At 37.4% G+C, this 21,849-nt stretch overlaps 1 protein-coding gene across 1 annotated transcript; it reads left to right on the forward strand.

Moving 5' to 3' along the window:
* Positions 1-4,327: 4,327 nt before the first annotated feature.
* Positions 4,328-21,366, forward strand: LOC103474217 (dipeptidyl peptidase 4-like). Its single transcript, XM_008425032.2, has 26 exons — positions 4,328-4,730; positions 4,811-4,898; positions 6,085-6,180; positions 6,815-6,909; positions 7,018-7,092; positions 7,194-7,246; positions 7,392-7,464; positions 8,371-8,491; positions 8,881-9,035; positions 9,114-9,211; positions 9,306-9,435; positions 13,208-13,243; positions 13,501-13,599; positions 13,715-13,785; positions 14,758-14,811; positions 14,900-15,012; positions 15,105-15,152; positions 15,234-15,332; positions 16,108-16,177; positions 16,279-16,473; positions 16,599-16,653; positions 16,841-16,940; positions 17,030-17,088; positions 17,163-17,235; positions 20,372-20,445; positions 20,536-21,366. The coding sequence occupies exons 1-26, from the start codon at positions 4,728-4,730 to the stop codon at positions 20,626-20,628; spliced, it is 2,226 nt and encodes a 741-aa protein (XP_008423254.1). The 5' UTR covers positions 4,328-4,727; the 3' UTR covers positions 20,629-21,366.
* The last annotated feature ends 483 nt before the right edge of the window (positions 21,367-21,849 follow it).

Raw genomic sequence — 21,849 nt, forward strand, 5'->3', positions numbered from 1 at the left:
TAATAACAGGCTAACAAAGCTTTTACCTTAAATATATTTGCCAGTATTTTTCCAAATTGTTAGCTGTCTTTATAATGAGTGATAAGCTCATTTCGWTGAAAAATATATGTTATAAAGGATTCGAGTCACAAATACGCTTTTGGTTGGTAGAAATACATCTATAAATAAATGTTTCATTTTAAGAGAAATTGAAGGCTCGCTGTCCATTAACCACTAGATGGTGCTATTGCAATCTGATTGAAGGCTTACAAACAGCACTCAGACTTGAATTTCCTCACTGAATAATTGAAAAAAAGAGGGACCCATCTTCACAGCAATCATTACACAGAGGTTACAGCGATTTCCTAGATTCCCCAAGGCAACAAGACACATCATTTTAATACACAGAAACACATAATAACAGACATTTCAATTCAATTGRAAATATTTTAATTAAATTCCACATATAAAATAATTCTAGATGCTCTAAACTCTAAAGCCAGTTGGTGTAAGGGTTGTCTAGAAGAGCAAGCCAACTACATAAAGTAATTAACCACTCATAATCAAGAAGCGAGCGGTGACAGAGGAAAGGAAATACTTCCTTTCAACAAGAAGAATCCTAGAGCAGATTTCTTTCCTGTTGCTACCAGTTCATTATAAACCACCACAAAGTAAAGTATAATTGTGAATTGGAAGGTGAACGGGACATGGTTTTAAACATTTTTACAAGTAAAAATCTGGAAAGTGTGGCATGCATTTGTATTGAACCAACTCAAGTCAGTACACCTTTACAACATGTACAGACCGAAATGTAGCGCCATCTATCAGCTCTGACCAGCATCACTGAACCTGATAAAGCCTCTTCACAACATGATGCTGCCATCACCATGTTTCACCATGGGAATTGTTTGCTTAGCTGAATGTGCCCCATTAGTTTCAGTCACGCGAAAGTATTCTGCTACAAAGTTCAATTTTGGTTTCGTCTAGCCAGTCCCAGCACCTTTTTACACATGTTTGCCAAAAGCCATGTTTGAAATACAACAAACGCTCATCTTGAAAGGCTCAAGTAAAAAAAAAATAAAAAAATAAAAAATAGAAAAACAAACTTTGCGCTCTCCCTGACCAATCTACAATCAAAGCAAAAAGTATCAAATTGATGCAGCAGGTACATTACGTCCTACTCCTGAGTGCACAGGCAGTAACTTCCTGTTCCTGTTAGCTTTGTGGTGCTTTGTGGTTTTAACTGAATTCAGTTCCATTACTGGGAGGTTACCGCTTTCTCCACACAGGGGGATTCCAGCACTCCTACACTGATGGCTGCAGGGACCGTGGACATGAACCATGATAAGAACACAAGCTSGCAGCTAACAGGTTCATTTATTGAACCGTTTAACTTTTTTTTCTAAGTGACAATGCATATGTTACATTTGAATGGAAACAGTGTTTAGTCTCTTTCAAGGTATTCTAGCTTTCTCTACCTCTTTTACTACACTTTGAACAAGGTAATGACAAAAAAAGAGTTGCCATAACAACAATCTGGTTCTCTCAAAAGTATTACGTTTTACAATTTGTATGTGTCTTGTGCTAAAAAATGCATGTGATCGTTGCACATACCAGACTGTATCTATAAAGCATTCTCTGCTTCTCTCCTATGAAGGAAGTCAATTTTGGGCCCAGTCGTTTGTTTTTTCAGTAAATCGTCCCGCCTAAAAATAAATACCACAAAGTATGATATTTATTTTTCTTTTCACACCAATGACATCCAATGGTACCTCCCTGTGGTAACTCCATGCAGTCACCGTTTATCTGTCTGGGAGTCAGTCTCGGTCCAAATTAYTTCTTCATTCAAAGGATTCAGGGAACGTCTGAAGGAGGTTGGGTTTTGATAAGGGTCATCCAAAAAAAATAATTGCAAAATGTGTTCTTTTCAGTCCACTTAACAGTTGTCATGTGTTACTTTGTGTTGGTCTGTCACCTTAAACCCCAATGAAAGCCATTGAAGTTTGTGGCTTAATCGGACTGAAATATGATTGCAGTGCTTGAGGAAACCGTGTTTGCTACTCTGAACCACGCAGATGTGCTGTAGGGATGTAAACAGAAGCTTTAGCAACTCATTACAAACACAAGTTTCCCCCCCCTTAATAACTCCCAAACCTAAACAAAATCATGTCCCGAAGCCAAGAATGCCATAACAGCTCTGACCTTTGCACCACATCTGCTGAAGTGACAGCCAAGCTTCCCTGTTTATGCCTGAGAATAAACACTGAAGCGGAAGATTTTCACATATAACTTTGCTATTTCTTACATACTACAGCAAGGACTACTGAGATACATTTATTTGTGATATATGATTRGTAACRTACTCTAAAAGTAGATCAAGACGGTAAAAATGACTTTCCTTCATCATCTTGTTTTTGCTCTCGGTCAGTGACATCGGCGCCCTAATTGTCCAATAAGACCAAATGCATTCAGAGTGACAACTATAAACGGCCCCGGCCAGCTTAAGCGTCTGGTAAACGGATTTATCTGCAAAGAACCACTCCTCAAACAGAGCCACGCCGCATTAGAGAAGACGTCCACTGTCTGTTTGTTTGCTGAGGATGTCCGGTGCAAGGCGGACGAGTGCGGAATAATACGACGTCTGATCCTCGTAAAGACACAGCTCTGTGTTTGTTATGCTTTTAACAGGCTGTTAACATTTACAGTCGGCTCTTACACTATGTACAAAAAGACTAACTTCCACAATCAGTGAAAAGAGGRGCAAAAATACACTCAGTCTCCTTATTTTGAGCGTATTCAATGCTGTCATAGAAAGCTTACTTTGGGTTGACCATTCTTCAGTTGAGTACATAATTTTTCTCCCCCTTCAGCAATTGAGAGCTATTAATGATTACGTAAATATTGAGTATTAATTCAGAGACATTTACGGTAGCCAGTTTATTGGCTTTGCAATACTGTACTTTACATTACAGTTCAACAGGAATGCAGTCATCATGACAGTAGACAGATCTATCTTATGTTTTTGTCATGRCAGGAGGCACAGAGCGTCTACAAATTACAAACAAAACACTTCACAGTTCTGTTAGTTGTTCGTTCTCAGTCATGTAGGCAAAAATGGATACGTTTTTCTTATGCATTAAGCAGCTTGTCAGATGCTTCTGTTAGCGGGTGCTGTTACCCTTTTGTCTAAATGTTAAGTGTTGTKGCAATGGACAGTTTAATGACCAATAAATGTAGTTGGGATTTTCAATCAGAACACTAGTTTCTGACAATACATTTACCTGATGGTGGTCGGACTATTGCGACTGACTGGCGTTTATATATTGGATCCATTTGATCTGGGTTTTGGAGAGAATACCTTCTATGGTCAAGCACACCATCCCCATGGTGGTGGCAGGCTGATGCTGTGTGAATACTTCTCTTCAGTGGGTCAGAGAAGCTGGCCTGATCTGGTGGGAAGATGGATGGAGGAAATCCAGGAAGAATACCTGCTAAGAGAATGAAAAATGAAATTAGCTTCGCTGTGYAATTTATTCTCCAGATTTTTCAGATCTCGATTTGCAAAATACATTTAYTTTCATCTGAAAAGAGGACTTTAGACACTGAAAACCTGTTACCTTTAAACCACTTAAGATGCCTTTGACATCTCAAGGTTAAGTCAACACAAGAGTTGTGGCCTGATGTCTTGGATACATCTGTCTGTTGTAGTCCGTGAAACTTTAGCCACAATCTTGCAAATCTCCCCCAAAACTCAAGCGTACTCCACAATACTCTTAAAGCATTGTCTTTGTTGCTTGTGTTGAGACAACTGTTAGTTGATCAAACTTTATGGAGTTTACTGGGTACCTTCTGAAACATTCATGTTGTTTTCCTGAAACTTTTATGGAACTCACCAGAAACCTTTAAGTATATACCGCTTACTYTCTGGGRTTKTATTTGATTAATAATAAATCAGAAGTTSTGATTAGTGTCTCAGAACTCACAGGGTACTTTCAGAAGCTGAGCAGCACTATGTCATGACTTCTACTTTGAGACTTTTCCAAAACGCCTATAAAACTAGTTTGCTAAAAGGTTATAGAGAGTACTAGTTAAATTCAGGGAAAGCTACAGAAAGTAACTTCTAAGTTCCTTTAAACCCTCAGCCATCTTATGCTGCTGAATCCACTTATGTATGCAAATTATKTTAATGGTCTTAAATCTTTTTGGGTATTTCTTTTTTTTAGGAAATTGAAATTTTAGTTTCATTAGCTCCAAGTTCTAATCACCAAAAATAATCAAAACAACACTTGTATTTATCACTATGTTTTCAATAAATCTATGAGTTTCGCCTTATGTATTAAATTACCGCAGTAAATAAACTTTTGTTATTATTTTTCGTTAATTCATCATCGAAGCCGACGTTTTGACGCATCAAGACTTGAATCTCTGGCTCTGTAGAAAAGCTGAACAGTGTTTCGACAATGCAAATTCAGCATAAAATAATCGGTTATACTGGAAGAGGTTGACGCCCGGTCAGCACGTTGTTTTCACATATGAGTCCGTTGTGACGGTGGACAGTTTGGGAAAGCCACTTCCTCAAATGCTGAAGAACTTTACACCGCAGATATACTGTCCCACCTTTGAAACTTCGGCTGAGATAATGTTTAACTCCAAAGCATGACTTTCGCGTTACTTTGCAGTTCTCCGTGTTTGTAGCCTTGTGGATATCGATGCGGTTGTGATTTGGACGGGTAGTAATCACAAAAGCAATGGTCAGTATTTGTTCACACTCACACATTTCTGTGTTTCGACTCTTTTAAAAGCGGGCTTCTCGTCTTTCATTCCTGGCCAGGGTACCATCGCCAAAGTGCTGCTCGGAGTCTTAGGAGTTGCTGTGGTCGTTGTTTTGATAGTGGTGCCCACGGTTATACTCTTGAAGGGTGAGTGTTTGCTATTAAACGTCCTGCTYAGGCACGCGCCGCTGACAGAACCGCGCGCGTCATTACGCATGATAAGTTAAATGTCACAACTTCAAAGGGAAAATATTCGGTTCAGATATTTACAGTCTCAGTCAAAAACAAATGCGAGTATTCTGTGCGATTTCAGAAGTTTATAAGTCAAACCTTACAGTTGTTTCTCCACCATTTCCCCTACAAAACAACTAAACAAGAACATCCATAACACAAATCTTAAAAAGCTGGTCAGTTTGGATTAGGATATGTATTTTAAAAATACGAGACCCATCCGAAATCACTGACGCTAATAAAACACGGCCGTGACGTAACAGGAGGAACACGGCCCAATCCTCTCGGCATCAATCTGTGTGATGGACATGAGAAATACAATATTGTCTTACATGTAAACTATGTGACAGCTTAGTTGAATGAGTAAATTAAAAGACACCAAGATAGAGACGTTTATGAGAGTTTGAATGTGGCTGCAAAGCTTTCATCAAACGTGGTATAAGTCTCAACGATTTGAGCCTGTATTTTGGCTCAATTTTGAGAATTTACATGTTTTTCTGGACTAACAAGAAATAGAAAGTAAACGATCTCCAGGGTTGTCCAGTGTTTGAGGTAAGTCAGTGTTTTTCAGATATAGAAAAAATTGCTTCAGTTCACAATTATATCTGAAAACAATTTCTTACCATTCTGATTTACAGATGTTTCGATTTTGATATTGGGATATTGACTATTATGAAACAGAGTAGCATTAGAACTAATGATGAAACCCAAATGACTTTAAGTTAACCCAATGTTGGTAGATGTGTTAAAGTAGTGACTACAAAGTAAGATAAAGTGAAACCAAGTCGTGGTGAGGTGTGGATCTTATCCTATGTGGCTCACCATCACTGTAGATATTATTTATTACAGAGGTATTGGAATAACATAAGTCAAATATAGAAAATTACTTTCAATGGGTACAAGCTGATGCTTGTGTGTGTTAGAAATGTCTAAATGTGGTTGGAAAAGTGTTGTGGGCTAATCAAGTCTAACTTTCAAAGTCTTTAAGATCAAATTTGGGTGGGATTTTTGGGCTAAAATGTATTTTCCTGAACTAAATAAGGGACAGGGACTGAGTTACAAATCCCTAATGAAAGCTAATTTGGTAACAACTGTGTTTCAGACAATGGAGACGCCGAGGATGTGAAAATGTACGGCCTACTGGACGTCTTCAACTCCTCTCTGAAACCAGCGTCCTACAATATGAGATGGATTTCAGGTGGAAGATAAAAAAAGCTTTTATTAAAAGTGGTTGGAATATTATATTATATTATGATACTGATAACACCTGGGTGTGTGTAAAGCCATAAATGCATCATTGAATACTTTGTGTAATCTTTTTATTGGTTGTGCTTCTTAGTTACTGTTTCACCAGACTGCACCTCTAATACAGTCTATTAAGTCACAGTAACTGTTGCAGCTCTTTGAAATGTTGTTGAGTTTTCATATATTTGGTACTTTTTTATATTTTGTCACATTTCAACTATAGAGCTTAGGATATAGTATTTTATGTGATATATCAACACAGATGGAGGCTCAGTTTCCAACAGAACAACAACTCAGACATTCAACACATAATAGATGAATGATTTATATCAAATTATATTCATTCTCTATAATGTTCCAGAACTATAAACTCCTCATTCTTTTCATTGGTAAAAATTGTGAAAACATTTAAGTGCAGCATTGTCTTTCTTGCTCGCTGGAAAATGCGACATGCACCATTAGGTCATTGCATTACTCATGCTTCCAAGTTGTTTTCTTCTCTTTTTGTGACTTACTATCAGGGAGTTTCTCCTTGACTGTCCTGTGTTTCACACTGAATGTACACTGATTTCTGTCTTCCACAACAGACTACGAGTACCTGCATAAAGAAACCGATGACTCTGTCTCCCTCATCAACTTGAAAACAAACGTTTCTGAAGTATTTCTGACAAAAGACAAGATTGTAAGTCATCCTGGTGCAATTAAAACAAAGATAAAGTCAATCTTAACAAACGCAGTGCTGTTTCCAAGATAATGCATTGGTACTTAAGTCTTTCTTTGAACACCACAGAACGAACACCAGGCTTTTGACTTCAAGCTGTCTGCTGATCGCAAATATGTTGCCTTCATGAGTAACTACAATAAGGTACATGAAGTTTCTATTTACCCGTTTAGTGTCAAACTTGACACTAACTTGACACCCGTTTAGGGTGTCAAACTTGACCCTTGCTTCTTTCCTCCAATCAGGTGTGGAGACATTCGTTCACAGCTTCTTACTCGCTGTATGATCGCGAGTCGGGGTAAGTCACTTGTTGATCTACTGATATTCTGGTAAACATATGCAATTCCAAGAAAATCCGAAATATTTCCTGACAATACATACTGCACAAATTTCAGCATTTCTATTATATAACAAAATCACTGATTTGCAACAATCTCTTTCAGAAAAAGTATCACTCCTTCTGGCATTCCAGATGTAGTCCAGTTGTTTGCATGGGCCCCAGCAGGGAACAAACTGGTAAGCCTCCAGGAGACAGTCATGTTGAAAAGAAAGCACAGTACTAAGCAAAAACAAACAGTCAAAATGGAAAAGAGTTTGTGTGAAAACCAAACTTTGCCTTCATGAGTGACTACAATCAGCTGTTAGTAGAATTGAGCAGCTTTTAGAAACATTTAGCAGCAATAACTCTCAGTAGAGTTTAGATTGGGCCTAAAAATTCCAACTTGACACAGTTTTTAGCTTTTGGTCCAGGTCTTCCAGCTCCATTTTGTCACTTGTGGTAACGGCACGGCGATTCAAGTGCAAATCATCTGGGATGTATGATTAATATGAGCGAAGCACTGTGGGGTGTGTCAGTATTGCTCTACTTTTAGTAGCTGTTTTTTTTGTTTGTTTTTTGAGGAATTTAAGCCTCTACTTTACAGTTTGCAGGATTGTTGTTTTTTTTTTTGCATAACTTTGTCATGTTAAAGTCTGGATTTTCACTTGACCATTGCAAGATCCTGGTTCTTTATGTGGTGGATATGCTTCTGTTTGGGATTATGATTCATTTCGCTTAGTATGGAGAGCGGTCTATGGTTGATTTAGTGACAATTCTGTCACTACAAGACAAGCCCAGATCATCAACCCCCCACCACCGTGCATATGTCTACTTTGGTCACATTTGGCTATATATAGAAGATGGATCACCTTTAGATGTTTGTTGTTGTATTTTTTTCACCATTTTGGCTTTTTTTTTGTTTGTTTAATAAATAGGAACTACGTATATTGAAATATTTTTAGAACCTGATAACAATTTATCTTTTTTTAGTCTTAACGTTTTCTGTATTGAAGCGAGTTAACATTTATACTAGAACAATTAGCCACATTTCAGGAGAAATCTGTGTATTTTCACATTTGCGCCCCTTTCCGTTTGATTTTCAGGCTTTTGTTTGGGACAACAACGTGTTTCTGAAGACCAGCCCCGAGTCACCACCAAAGCCAATTACTACCAACGGAGAGCCAAACAAGATATTAAACGGGATTCCAGATTGGGTATATGAGGGTAACCAAGAATCACATTCATTTTTTCCATGAGGAACTTCCCCACTTATGACTGCACCGTCAGATTTTCCAGCCCTGCTGTCAAAACAGCTACCATTGCTGACTTTCTGATATTCTTTAAAAAAAAAAAATCTCAAGAATGCAACCAGGCATTTACTTCTGGCATTTTGTTATGAGGCTGATTTCTCCCAGATGAGGTATTTCTGCTACAATTCAATCCTTCTAAGAATATATGGCATACCCCACTGCAAATATGATTTTAATGTCATGTCTGAATCACTGTGTGGCAACTTCAAACACTACATGAAGTCAACCAGAACAAAAAGTTGAATTAGTGTTGTTTACATGTGGATTTTTGTTTCAACATCTCTTTATATTTTCTACTTCCAGAGGAGATGTTCTCGTCCAACCAGGGCTTCTGGTGGTCACCTGGTGGGAAGTATTTGGCATATGCTGAATTCAATGACACCCTGGTGCACAATATTGAGTACTCTTGGTATGGCGAGGACCAGTACCCCAGCATTATTTCAATTCCCTATCCTAAGGTGGGCCTTTGTTCTTGTCACGGCCTCTCTTGTATTATGGACTTTCTGGTTCATCTTTCATGTTGTGCTTTGTTGCAGCCAGGTACTCCCAACCCAGTTGTGAAGCTGTTTGTTGTGGACACTGACAACACCACGATAGTCACAGAAGTTGTTGTTCCAGACTCATACGAATCAATGTAATACATGATATGTAACGTATGAGATCATCCCCCCCAGAGGAATTTGACAGAAACTGAGAATTTGATTAACTTTTTTCCCCTCCATCCACAGTGAACACTACTTGGCCACCGTTACCTGGGTGACTGACACGCGGATAGCTGTTCAGTGGCTAAAGAGACAACAGAATCAACTCATCCTTCAGATTTATGACTTTGATGGAACTAGCTGGAATCCTGCTGAGGTCAGTCTTAAATCATGTGTACATGTGGAAAAGTATTCACATCTTATAAACTTTTCACATCTTCCCAAACTTCATTCAAGTTAGTGTGGAACTGAAATGCTGTAAGGTTTTAAATGGGATCTATTATGCTTCCTTGGATAAGTTAGGATATAGGTCTATGGGACACACAAAACAAGTTAATTGAATTTTTTTGCACAAAACCATTCTGTGATCATGAGATTTCAACTGCTATGTTCTGCCTATATTGACCTCCTTTCAGAATGAGATGTTTGAGGATTCTGTCACTTTTATGCAAATAAGCTGCTGCTGGCCACGCCCTCCAGCTCCTTGCTTACTCTCACACTAAAGACAAGTCAAAATGGCTGCAAACAAATCTGCAGTATCTTTGATATGAGAAGCAGAAGAAATGTAGACACCAGCTGACCAGCTTCGCTTAGGTTGCTAAGTAACTTAACCATCGGGAGGTTTTTGAAACGTCTAATTTTCTAGTCACCAAAAAAAGTTTACTTATTGCCAGAAAACTGTTTTTTTTTGTTTTGTTCTAGAAGCAGTAGAGCACAAAACCGTATTAGTGAAAGCTGCCGTGTTTAACCATGGAGATGACAAGCAAAGTGCACTCCTGACTCCCACAAGTCTTTTGGTAAACCTTAACTATTGTATAGCTGACCATACTCTTCATAATACGGTCATAGAAAAAAAAACATCTTCAGTCGGAGGCTACGTCAAATTTGCTGTAATATGGACTGCTACAGGAGCTCTTTCCTTCACCACATCCATCCCAGGGTTTATACAGGAAATCCTAGAGTTTAATTTACAACCTTTTACTACCTATTTTACTACCTCTACAATATTTTTACTACCACACAAAATCGAGCAACAGTCTTTTTTTAGCGAGAGCAGTGAATTCTAGGGGTGCACCGATTTATCAGCCAGCCAATTTATCGGTGCTGATTTCCTTAATTTTGGTAAGTTTGATCAGCTGATATTTACATTTGAAGTCGATCTTATCTACCTCAAGAAAAGTCTAAAAATCAACAGCTGCTCTCCAGTGAAAGAGGCTGGACTGATAGACCAACCAGGTCATGTCTGCATGCTTGCAGTTAACAATTGCTTCCCCACTGTTGCCAACTCAGTGACTTTCTGGGTATATTTAACAACATTTCATACAAAAAAAACTGGTATCGGCTAAAATGGGAATCGGCTTTTTAAAGATTGGTAACTGGTGATCGGTACAACACTAGTGAATTCACAGCACTGACCCATACAACATGATGGCCCATGCAAGACAAAACTTTATCCCACCTACTGTGGGATAAATATCCAAGGTTTCACAGCTCAGTTAAAGGGTTTAATGAAAAAATTTAATATGTGCAGCGGAATTTGGTGTTTCGGTTCAGTAAAAAACAAAAAAAGGCAACCCAGACACCCGTCTCCGACAGATCATCAGTGGAGCAGGTGTTCATGTTGGCTAATCAACCACCGCTGAGTTCAGAAGATGACTTTATTATCCCAAAATAAACTTCAAGCCTGAGAATATAAAACTAACAGACTGAATGTTCTGTTCTTTGTGTTTTTTGTGGGGGGTGATGGGAAGCTTTTGGGGAAGTACTAATTCGGGAGCACGCCAGGAGAGAGGGGTAAAACACGGTAGATTCCCGTCCAAAACGGGAGACTTGACAGGTATGCAATAGGCGGTTCCCACACCACGCATGGGCACAGCAGGTCAGACACTGGAACCAATTCAGTCTATCAACATCAGCTCAGGTCCTGCCAGTAGTTATTTTTATACAGATTTTATAGTTAAACAAACTTAAAAAGTCAGCATCAATGGAAAAGCCAAAAATATATTGAAGGGGTGATGAAAAATTGTCTTGTGTTTGTTATCTTTTACCACCTTTTACTGGCCTTAATTTGAGTTCATTTCATTTACTACCTTTTACTGCCTTTTATTATCGCCCGGAAACCCCGCATCACCATTTATAGCACATGTGTCAAACTCAAGGCCCGCGGGCCACATGTGGCCCGCCATGTCATTTTATGTGTCCCCCTCCCCCAGCGTTCTATAGGCCCATGATTGACTTAACTTAAAATAGGTTTTGAGCACGAATTGACTACAAACTACATCTCCCATAATGCATTCCGATTGTTACCAGGCAACATTACGGCTTCTCGCCACTAGAGAGCAGCAGAGTCACCTCAAGCTGCTTATTGATTTTACCAGCGAATAAAACTGAGACATCGACAAGCTACCATCAAAATGTCCAAGAAGAGAAACATCGATTTACAAGTCAGACTGTGAATGAAGATGTGTGAGTTGGTGTCAAAGCGGCAGGTAGCGGTAGACTTTTTTTGTTATCCGTCATCTTGACAGACAACATAAAAAAATTTTGCCGCATTTTATGCGGTTTAGTTAATATTCGCCGTGAATCCAGATCCCATCACAAATTAAGCAGGTAAATGTATCTACATTTTTCTCCGTAGTGACAAAAACCACTGACTGTGGCCTCAATAACTTTTAATAAATTAAATTAAGCGACTTCACTTAAATTAGCATCACTTCACCCTCTGGGGTCTGAACGAACTTCCTCCCGGTTCCCATCTGCGGAAAAATCTGCGCTAATTCATCAGTCAGTTGGATCTGTCAGATCCAAACAGACCAGCTGAACTCTGTGAGTATTTTACCCTGCGCGGTCCGGTGTGCGCTTTTACCAGGATTTTTTATTTTATTTTATTTTATTTATTTTTTTTGCGTGGTTTCGCTTCTCCGAAAAGGACAGATGTTACGTCTGCAGCTCCTCCAGGACGCCGCTCTCCTGGGTAACGTGCACCAAGAAGGCTCTATTTGTTAAATCTTCTGGATGAGTTACTTCCAGCGGTTTCTAATTCTTTGCCGACTCCTCAAATGGATTAACAGAACGTTGTATTCTCTTTAGTTTTCTCTGGTCTGTAATGGAGACTTGAATTTAATGCGCCATTTCAACCAAAAGTTTTGAATGCGCTTCCTAACCAGACGCTCCGGAGCGTTATTTAACAATATGAGGTGTTTAATTTATTTTTAACATTGTATTTTCATACATTTATGCTAGGGCTGCCCAAGTCTAGTTTTCCTTTAGATGCGTTTCTTCTCTAACACACCTGGATCATTGACTCATTATAAGCCTCTTCAGAACTGAGTTGCTGCTGATGAGGGAAGTCAACCTTTAGTCTGGGGTGTTTTCGCAGGGATGCATCTAAAAGTTGCAGTCTGGAGGACTGCAGCTGGAAACTCCTGATTTGTACCGTCAATGTGGCCAGTTGAGGGTGGCCAATATGCTGAAGTGGCCCTCGGTGAAATTGAGTTCGACACCCCTGATTTATAGTAACTCTTTAATTAAATGAGTTACAACAACATTCATTTTCCCTTTTGGATCAATAAAGTTATTTTGAATTGAACTGAATTTAGAGAAAGATTGATGGTAATCATGATGATTTCTGCTAACAGCTTGTAAGGACATTTAAATTTAGAGAACTACTTAAGATCAATAGAAAAATCTATTTTGAAAAAACAGAAATTTGGGCTAAATAAAAAAGTATGTTTAATACCTGCCTAAAAGTTGTTTGCTTTTTAGTAGAGCCCTACTTCCAACAAAGAGTTCATCATCTGGAAACATTTTTCCTAAATTCTTTTCTTTTTTGAGGCGTCTCTCTGCTTCGAGCTGCTGAGATAAAAGTTTGTGCATTTTAATGAATCATGACTTACGACAGCCATAAACCCACTGTTATCTTATTACAGCATCTGAGTCTGACAAGTCCGGGCTGGATTGGACGGGTAAGTTAACTCCCTTTGGTAAAATGTAATTTTTTTTCCTCTAATCTACAAATTCCATGATAAGCCCATCATGACCTGCAGTGTCAGGCACTGTAGGTCATTTAAAACATATGCAACCTCTCTGTTATCGTCCAAGCCCGCTGTTGGGCTGAGCTACCTGTTAATGTACATGATCCACGTTTAAATGTTTTTAATTATGACTTAAAATCAGGGGGTGGCTTTATGTCAAACTACATTTTTTTTATATTTTCTTCTAGTTTTCTCCACCAGAGCCAGTTTTTGCTCCTGACGGGAACAGTTACTACCTGATTATGAGTGATATGACAATGTACAAGCACATTCATTATGTGGTTGGGGTGAGTAGAATGATTTAAAAAAAACAACAACAACAACTTAGAAGTAAAAAAATAAAATAAAAAAATTTTGCAATGAGTTGTATGAACACTCATTCTGCTCTGGCTTGTCATCCAGGGAAAGGCAACGCCCATCTCACCTGGGTACTGGGAAGACATTGAAATTCTGAAAGTCAGTGAAGACAGTGTGTAAGTTTTCACACCGTTTTAAATTGGATGCAGCTGTTAATGTCTCTTTAAATATAGTCCCTCTGAATGTTACTTTTAAATAACTTTCCCCTTAGAAATTGGTCTATAAATTGTTGGACTGCATGTGTGTTGAATCCAGCCAGATTTCCACCATCACCAGTTGCACACATCTAGTTCTTGTAGCTAAAAGCTAAACCACTTTCTGGACCAAGTTCTGCCCAGATGACTTTTTTATTATTTATGTAGGACATTTTGTCAAAGATTTTTGGGGTATCTACAACTAAAGTCTGTTTCCCTCCAAATTAAAAGACATCTTTTAATTTTGCTATTAACAAACATCTCTTGGGCTTTAAGTGACACGTTTGTGGAATTTGACCAAATGTTCATACTGTAAATACAGGACTGCTCTTCCTAAAGGTAAATCTAGCAATAAAGAGCTAGGCACCTGTTGCTACTTTTTGACCAGGCTCTAGACCTTTAGGCTAGCATTCACTACTGCTAGCTATGAATGCTAGCAGTAGCAATGCCCACGGGAAATGCCTTGCATATACATATTGAGAAATTCTTAGAAAACATCTATAATCGGGACCCCAACTGTTTATGTTGAAGTTTACCTAAGCTTCCCTCTTTTTTTATCCCCCCAAATTTAGAAAACCTTAAAGAGTAAAAAGGAAACCAACTTGCTTTGTTTGGCTTCCCTGAGTTGTTCCCACCAAGACACAAGACCTTCAAAGTTCTAGCTGATGTAATCGCATTATAAGACCGTCTCAGTGCTGTGTGAAGAGGGTCTAAGCCAGGCAAAGTCCCAACAGCTAGACTATTAAAAAAAAAAGTAATACCATTTGAAACCAAATGAAATCTCATTGTTTTCAGCTACTTTACTCCAGCAGTATTGATTCCTCTTAAAAACTAATTCCACATTCAAAAAAACACACGGTGATCAATTCCTTCTGGATTCCATTTTCTCCTCAGATATTATTTGAGCAACGAACAGAACCGCAAGCCAGGAGGGAGGAACGTCTACCAGTAAGAATTTGGATTTCCCTCTTGTAGGAAGTATCATTTCCATAAGGAAAACGTATTAACATTTACATGTTGTACTTTTGGATGCCAGGTGGACGAAAAACATTAGCTATAAGTGTCTGACATGCATTCTTCAGAAAGAATGTGAATATAACACGGTCTACTTCAGCCACAATGCCTCTTACTACCGCTTCAGCTGCCACGGTCAGTTATACCCCATCTGACTTTTGAAAAAGTTGCCATTCTATGTATTTTTATAACAATGACACTGGATTTTTTTTTTTTTTTGCTTTAAGGTCCCAGGATTCCACAGCACTTTCTTGTAGAAACTAGTACTTTTAAAAGTAAGCTACAGTTTACATAAATTATCTTTAAATGACATGAAGAACAAGTAAAAACATGTATTTACTTGTTCTTATTTCTAGAGATCAGGGTTTTGGAGGACAACAAGGTATTTAGCGATGCCATAGCCGACATCCAGATGCCCACTATGCGCCGAGAGACCCTTAAGATGGGCAAATATAGTAAGTAAATGAATCTGTGACTGGTAGACATTTATTACATACTTCCTTTTGTAGCTGTCGAGTCTTGCAATGTGAAAGATCTGGGTTCAATTCCGGCTTCCCCGTGCAATGCAGTGGTGTTCTTCTGTGCATGGACTACTGATCCATGCATCAGTGTAGGGATGTGTGTGTATGTTTGTGAGTGGATCTAGTGTAAAAGTGCTTTGAGCGGTGAGTAGGACTGCTCAAAGAAGTCATAAATTTGCTATATAAATGTTGCCAACTTAGCATTTATTTGGTCTCTGTAAATTGCCTCTATAGGAAGAGGGTTAGAGCCACTGGAAAAAAATAATTTTAAATTTAATCTCAGAATTCTGAGAACAAATTTGGATTAAAAAAAAAAAACAGAATTCTGAGATTGAAGTCAGAATCCTATGACGGCATATTAGGGCCATTGTAGATAGAAAAAAAAATAGTAGTACATTTTTGGGGAAAAAAGAAACTCCAAATTTTGAGATTAATATTAGAAACTTTCTAGAAAAAAACAATTTCTCAGATTTTAGCAGAAATTCACTGAGGAAAAAAGTTATTTATTTTTTTCTCCCGTGGTTATTATCCTCTTCTGTACCCCTAGGAGTGTGTGAGTTGTTTGAAGCAGTAAGAAATTTTGTTTACAATTGTGAATTGATCCATAGTGATTCTTTTTTACATTGGTTTTCAGAAAAATAAATAATTGTGACCTTAAACTGTCAATTTCTATTTCCAATGAAAAAAATACATTTCTTTTTATTCACAGATCTTTGGTATCAGATGTATTTACCCCCAGGCTTTGATGAGTCCAAGAAGTACCCTTTGCTAATTGATGTGTAAGGATCCACTGTACTAAATAAATAACTAAAATACATAGAAACTTCACTCACTAAAAAATAAAATAAAATAACAACAACAAATCTGCACACCCTTCCAGGTATGCAGGTCCTTGCAGCCAGAAAGTGGACTTCAGGTACAGAGTAGGCTGGTCCACCTACCTGGCCAGTACTGAGAAAGTCATTGTTGCCAGCTTTGACGGAAGAGGAAGCGGTTACCAGGGCGACCAGCTGATGTTTGAAATCTACAAACGCCTAGGTACCTTCGAGGTGGAAGACCAGATAACGGCAGCTAAGTAAGAGAATCTCATGCAAACATCTCACCTCGCCTGAAACGTCTCAATAAAAATACATTTTGTCATAGTGCATGAATTTTGTCATGAATTCAAACTAATTGCCTTTTATCGTCCTTTCTCTAAAGGAAGTTCATCAAAATGGGGTTCATTGACAAAGATAGGGTTGCTATATGGGGATGGGTAAGTAGTCAAGACTTAGAAAGCAAATATAGACTGTGTAAGAATAGGGTTGAACCTGTTGATGTGTATTATTTTATAGTACAAAGGCCAAGTCGTGGCTCTAAAAATAAGTTAATGTTCCACTTTGACGTCAGTGCGTTTTATAGTGCGGATGAGCTGATGTAATGAGATGTCTTATCTTCCACAGTCCTATGGTGGATATGTATCTTCGATGGTCTTGGGCTCTAACAGTGGCGTTTTCAAATGCGGGATGGCAGTGGCGCCGGTGTCCAAATGGGAATATTATGGTATTTTTATTGGTGTTGATAGTCGTCGTACTTCAGGCCGCTGTAATAACGGGAACATTACAAGATCTGCATTGATCTGTTTGTTCCAGACACCATCTACACAGAGCGCTACATGATGCAGCCCTCGGAGAATCGTGACGGATACGACGTAAGCTTCGCCATCCGTTATCAGTCATCGCATCTGTTATCTCTTCGCCTAACCATAAATCTGGCTGTGTTTAGAACTCCACAGTAACGGCCAGAGCCAAGAATTTCCGTTCAGTGCAGTACCTTCTGGTTCACGGGACAGCCGACGGTGAGTTCCTATGGTTGTTCTAACCCCAAACGTTTTGCAACTATGTTTGGACACCCATGGGTGAAGATAAGAGTAGTCTGGGGCCACGAAAATTTACATTTTCAACCCTTTGTTATAAAAAATGTAAAAGATTTTATAACAAAAAGCCTAATTTTCATGCAGGAAGAGTCTTCCAAATCATTTCAGATGGATTCTAGGCTACAAGAGCATAACCCAGGTGAAAAAAAAGTACTTTAGTATGCTTCAAACATACTTAAATTTGTGAAAGTACGCTTTAAGTATACTAATTATTAAGTGTACCACCTATAAGTATATCTGAAGTATACTAAAAATACACTTGTACCAATTTCGAAATTAGTACTTTAAACACACTTAAACATAATTGTACCAAAATATACCAGATGGTGGCGGTATTGCACACTTTCATTTATTTAAAAAACTCCACAAAGAGAAGAAAAAACTTGAACGCTGGGAAGATAACAGACGCTGTTCAAATTCGCCATTTTTACTCGCATAATATTGTCTTAAAAGTAGAGAGGGCCTTGACAATAGTTACTAATTTAGGTAAATTCAAGCTGTGACGTCCTAGTCCGAGTTAGACGACAACACAACGGGACAACAACCGGTGGAAATGAAATGTGTGTCACAAAAGGAGCCCAGGGGGACGAAGGCTGCTAAGTGTTGCTAGCTGGTGGTAAGYTTGCTTATTAATTATMTTCATTTAATTATAAACAGTGCAGTAAAGATATATAACTTACGTTGGTTTCATAAATAATTATTTTATCAATTTTATTGTGACTTGTATGATTATTATAATAGAAATCATTCAGCTTCATGTTATAACTTCATGGAGGTTGTTTGTTGTGACTTATATTTTAATTCATAAACTAACTTGGTTTTAATTACGCTCCATAAGACAGAGAGACTTTGATATTGTGAGGTGGTTGTTGTTCTAACTCGTTCATCAATGATTTTATCTTCAGTCTAACTAAGCAAATGAAGATGAAAGAGGAAGCCAGAGAAATCAGGTGTTAGAAAACCTAAAGACTTTCTGTCTCAGAAGAAGCTCTGACTCCACCARATCACCAACCAGCTCTGAGGATGAATCTCCACATCGTCTTCATGATGTAAGTTTGTTTTTTTTAATGAGGAGCTAGCTACAATTTCAACAACAAAAACTGCTGTGTTACCAACTAAGTGCTTAATAAACATGATTTGATTTAAAGGTAACTGAAAAGAAATTTTCTCTTCTTGTTAATCTAACATTTATATTTCATTTCTTTTATTTGTTGTTGACTTTCAGGGCCCTGTGATGGACTGGTGACCTGTCCAGGGTGAACCGTGCCTCTCATCTGATGGCTGCTGGAGATGGGCACCACCAGCACCCCTCACCACCCTGTAAGGATAAGTGTGTTCAGATAATGGATGGAAAGATTTTAAGGTAGTTTGTCTCCTTAAGTCCAACAGCTTCATAGTTAATGCCAACATCAACTGACTCAATGACATTGCTGACAATTTTTTTCTACTTCTAACATAAACAGGCAAAGACGACACCCAGAAATGTTTTTCCACCCCAGGCATCCGATCCCAATCATCATCAGTTTTTTTGATGTCACATACATGGCGAGTTCACAACGTCTTAAAATTGTAGGTATTATTTTTTTATTTGCCATTTTTCTGTTCTCTTTAAATCCAAATGCTTTCTCTGTTTAATTGCTCTATTGTTCTTTTTTGTAGGTTTCTGTAAGGTGCAGTGAACGGGAATGTTCTGTCGTTGATCCTCACTTTCATTTTTCATTGTCACACTTAAATTTTCATGTTCATGTGTTCACTTTTGATGTGTAAACTATGTAAAGTTCATAAAGTTGTGAGTAAAATTGGACAATTTTAAAATGTCGGTAATAAAACAAAATATTTGAATTATCTTGGGCATCTTGTGTAATTAATCTTTCCATGTAATTGTAGCCTAAAACAATGTAAGTACTGTAGTGTGGTTATGCATGCCATGTACAAAATAGGAAAGTAGGAATAAAGACGAATTAAGAGTAATTAAAATTGTAGTTTATTATCAATATCAGGAAATAAAAAATAAAAAGTAAGTGTAATTTAAATATATTAATAGTATATTTAAAATATATTTGAAGTGTATTAAATATATATTTTTAATATAATTCTGAGACAGAATTATTACGCTCAAAATATAATTACATCAAAATATAATAATAAAGCTCTGAAATATGATATTTAAAAAGTATACTTTAAGTACACTAAGTACACTTGAAGTTGTTCCAAAAAAGTATGTATAGCATACTAAAATATACTATTAGTTGTAATTTAATACTATTTAAATACTACTAAAGTATACTAAGCACAAAATTAGTTGTTCCAAAATAGTACAGTTTAAGTACATCGATAAAAGTATACTAAAGTATGTTAGAATTTAGTATACTAAAGTATACTTTTAACCTGGGAACACTCTTAAGACATCGCTGTCTTAACCTTCTTATTAGAAAGATTTTCTCATTTGAAAGTTTTTCTTGATTCCCAACAGCAACATCGTCAACTAATAAAACAAATGACATGGTTGGAAAGTTGGAAATGACCCAATAATAGGAATGTACCAAAATAAGAACGTAGGCATGTTGGAAACAAACCGTAAAATGTTCCTGTCACCAACCAGTCTGAACTGTAGATACAAGGAATGACAGATCCATACAAATGCCATGCATTGCTATGGTATTGCAATGAGTGGTTATTTGAACTAATGTTGCTTATATGAGCTAATGTTGCTAATTTCATATTTGTGTTAACACTCTGACAGCAATCAATACTGTTTTTTTTTTGTTTGTTTTATAATGTTTTAGAGTCACAGTGACATTATTACTGTAAACTGTCTATAAAAAGTTTAAAAACTACCTGCGTTTCTGCAAGTTGTATGCTAGCAGCTAGTAAATTAGCATGTAAACTGACACGTTTAGGTTTCTTCAGACTATAGAACATGTCTCTAATAATTAAAGTCTTGGCACCATATTTAAATTTACCCAGGCCTATAATTCATACCATCATTTGATCAACTGTGAAGTATGGTACCTCTTAATATCTCTTAATTTAATTTAGTGTTTGGTATTTTTTCTAGATAATGTCCACTTCCAGCAGGCTGCTGAGATCTCAGAAGCCTTGGTAAATGAGCAGGTGGACTTTGACGCCATGGTGAGTAATCCTTAAAATCCAAATGATTATTTAACGAACAAAGCTGCCAAATATGTTCTTTAAGTTCTTTTTTTAATGTTTTCCTTTCAGTGGTACACGGACAAGGATCATGGACTGGATGGTTTTGCCAACATGCATGTCTACACTCACATGGCAAAATTCCTGAAAAAATGCTTTGAATAAGATTCTGTATGTTTTCATTTTCTCATGTGAATAAAATATTGTTGTAATAAAAACTGCATTAAATTATCATATCTCCTCCTTTAGGAGCTGAACCACAAAGTCATTGCCAAAATGTATTTACCAAATAGAAAGGTAATGTCCTGAAAGTAGAGAGTATAAATAAAGATGCGCACTGAAGATACTCGCATACTAGGAAAACCCTTTCTCATCAGAACAGTAATGACACACAAAATATTCTGTCAGAACGTACATTTCCGAAACTACACAAACAAAACTTGTAAAACTCGCATAAGCGCATGCGGGGTCAGTGCAACCCTGTCGGACCGTGGACAGGGTAAAAAAAAAAACTTGCAGGGTTCCGGTTTCTTAAGACTGCAGGATGGCTAAAACTGCAGTTTTCAAGCTACAAGTAGGTAGCAGCTGATTAGGCTAGCTGCTGGAGCTAACATCTTGTTAGATTTATTCTATAACATAAGCAGAATGACAAAACAGTTTATTCAAATTTCCACCATTTCTTTGTTTCAGTTAGACCATGTTATATATATTTGCTATAAATTATGTCTGGATACTATGAAATTGTGATATTTTTGCTTAAGGCTACCATACTGTGAGCGTCATAACTTTGCTAGAAGCAGCTGGTTTGTAGCGGATGCACAATGACCTGAGAAACACCAAAAGATATCTGAAAATATCAATGTAAATGTTTTACTTGGAAATAAAGTGTTGCAGTCTGTTAAATTTCTATGTTAATTATTTTAAGTTGTTTTACCCTGAATTATCTCCATACGCATGATGAAAACTGAATCAAAACAGCAATCTGTAAACTTCTGGAATAAGTTTACAGATTGCTGTTTATAAGATTCCATGAAAAATAAATAAATCATTTTTGTAAAATTATCGATGTTTTGTGATGTATGTTTGGCATTTTTGGTTTTGTGTTTTGTCTTTTATACTTAATGATATAATGTTGAAGTTTTGCATCTGCTGTAACTGAACCAAAAAAGCAGCTAAATTACTGAGTCACATTTTCAGTTTTGTTTTGATTCATGATAAGTAGCATCTTTTTTTCTTTTGTACCTTAAGATGTTCTGGTTTTCAGACGAAAAGAAGAAATAGTTTTGGATTTCGTCATAAATTTAGAAATATTAAACTCATGCCACATCATACTACAATGAATAATTTATTTCAGCTTGTATTTAAACATAACTAAAAGAAAAGGAA

The sequence above is a fragment of the Poecilia reticulata genome, linkage group LG2, assembly GCF_000633615.1.
Source record: "Poecilia reticulata strain Guanapo linkage group LG2, Guppy_female_1.0+MT, whole genome shotgun sequence".
Lineage (NCBI taxonomy): Eukaryota > Metazoa > Chordata > Actinopteri > Cyprinodontiformes > Poeciliidae > Poecilia > Poecilia reticulata.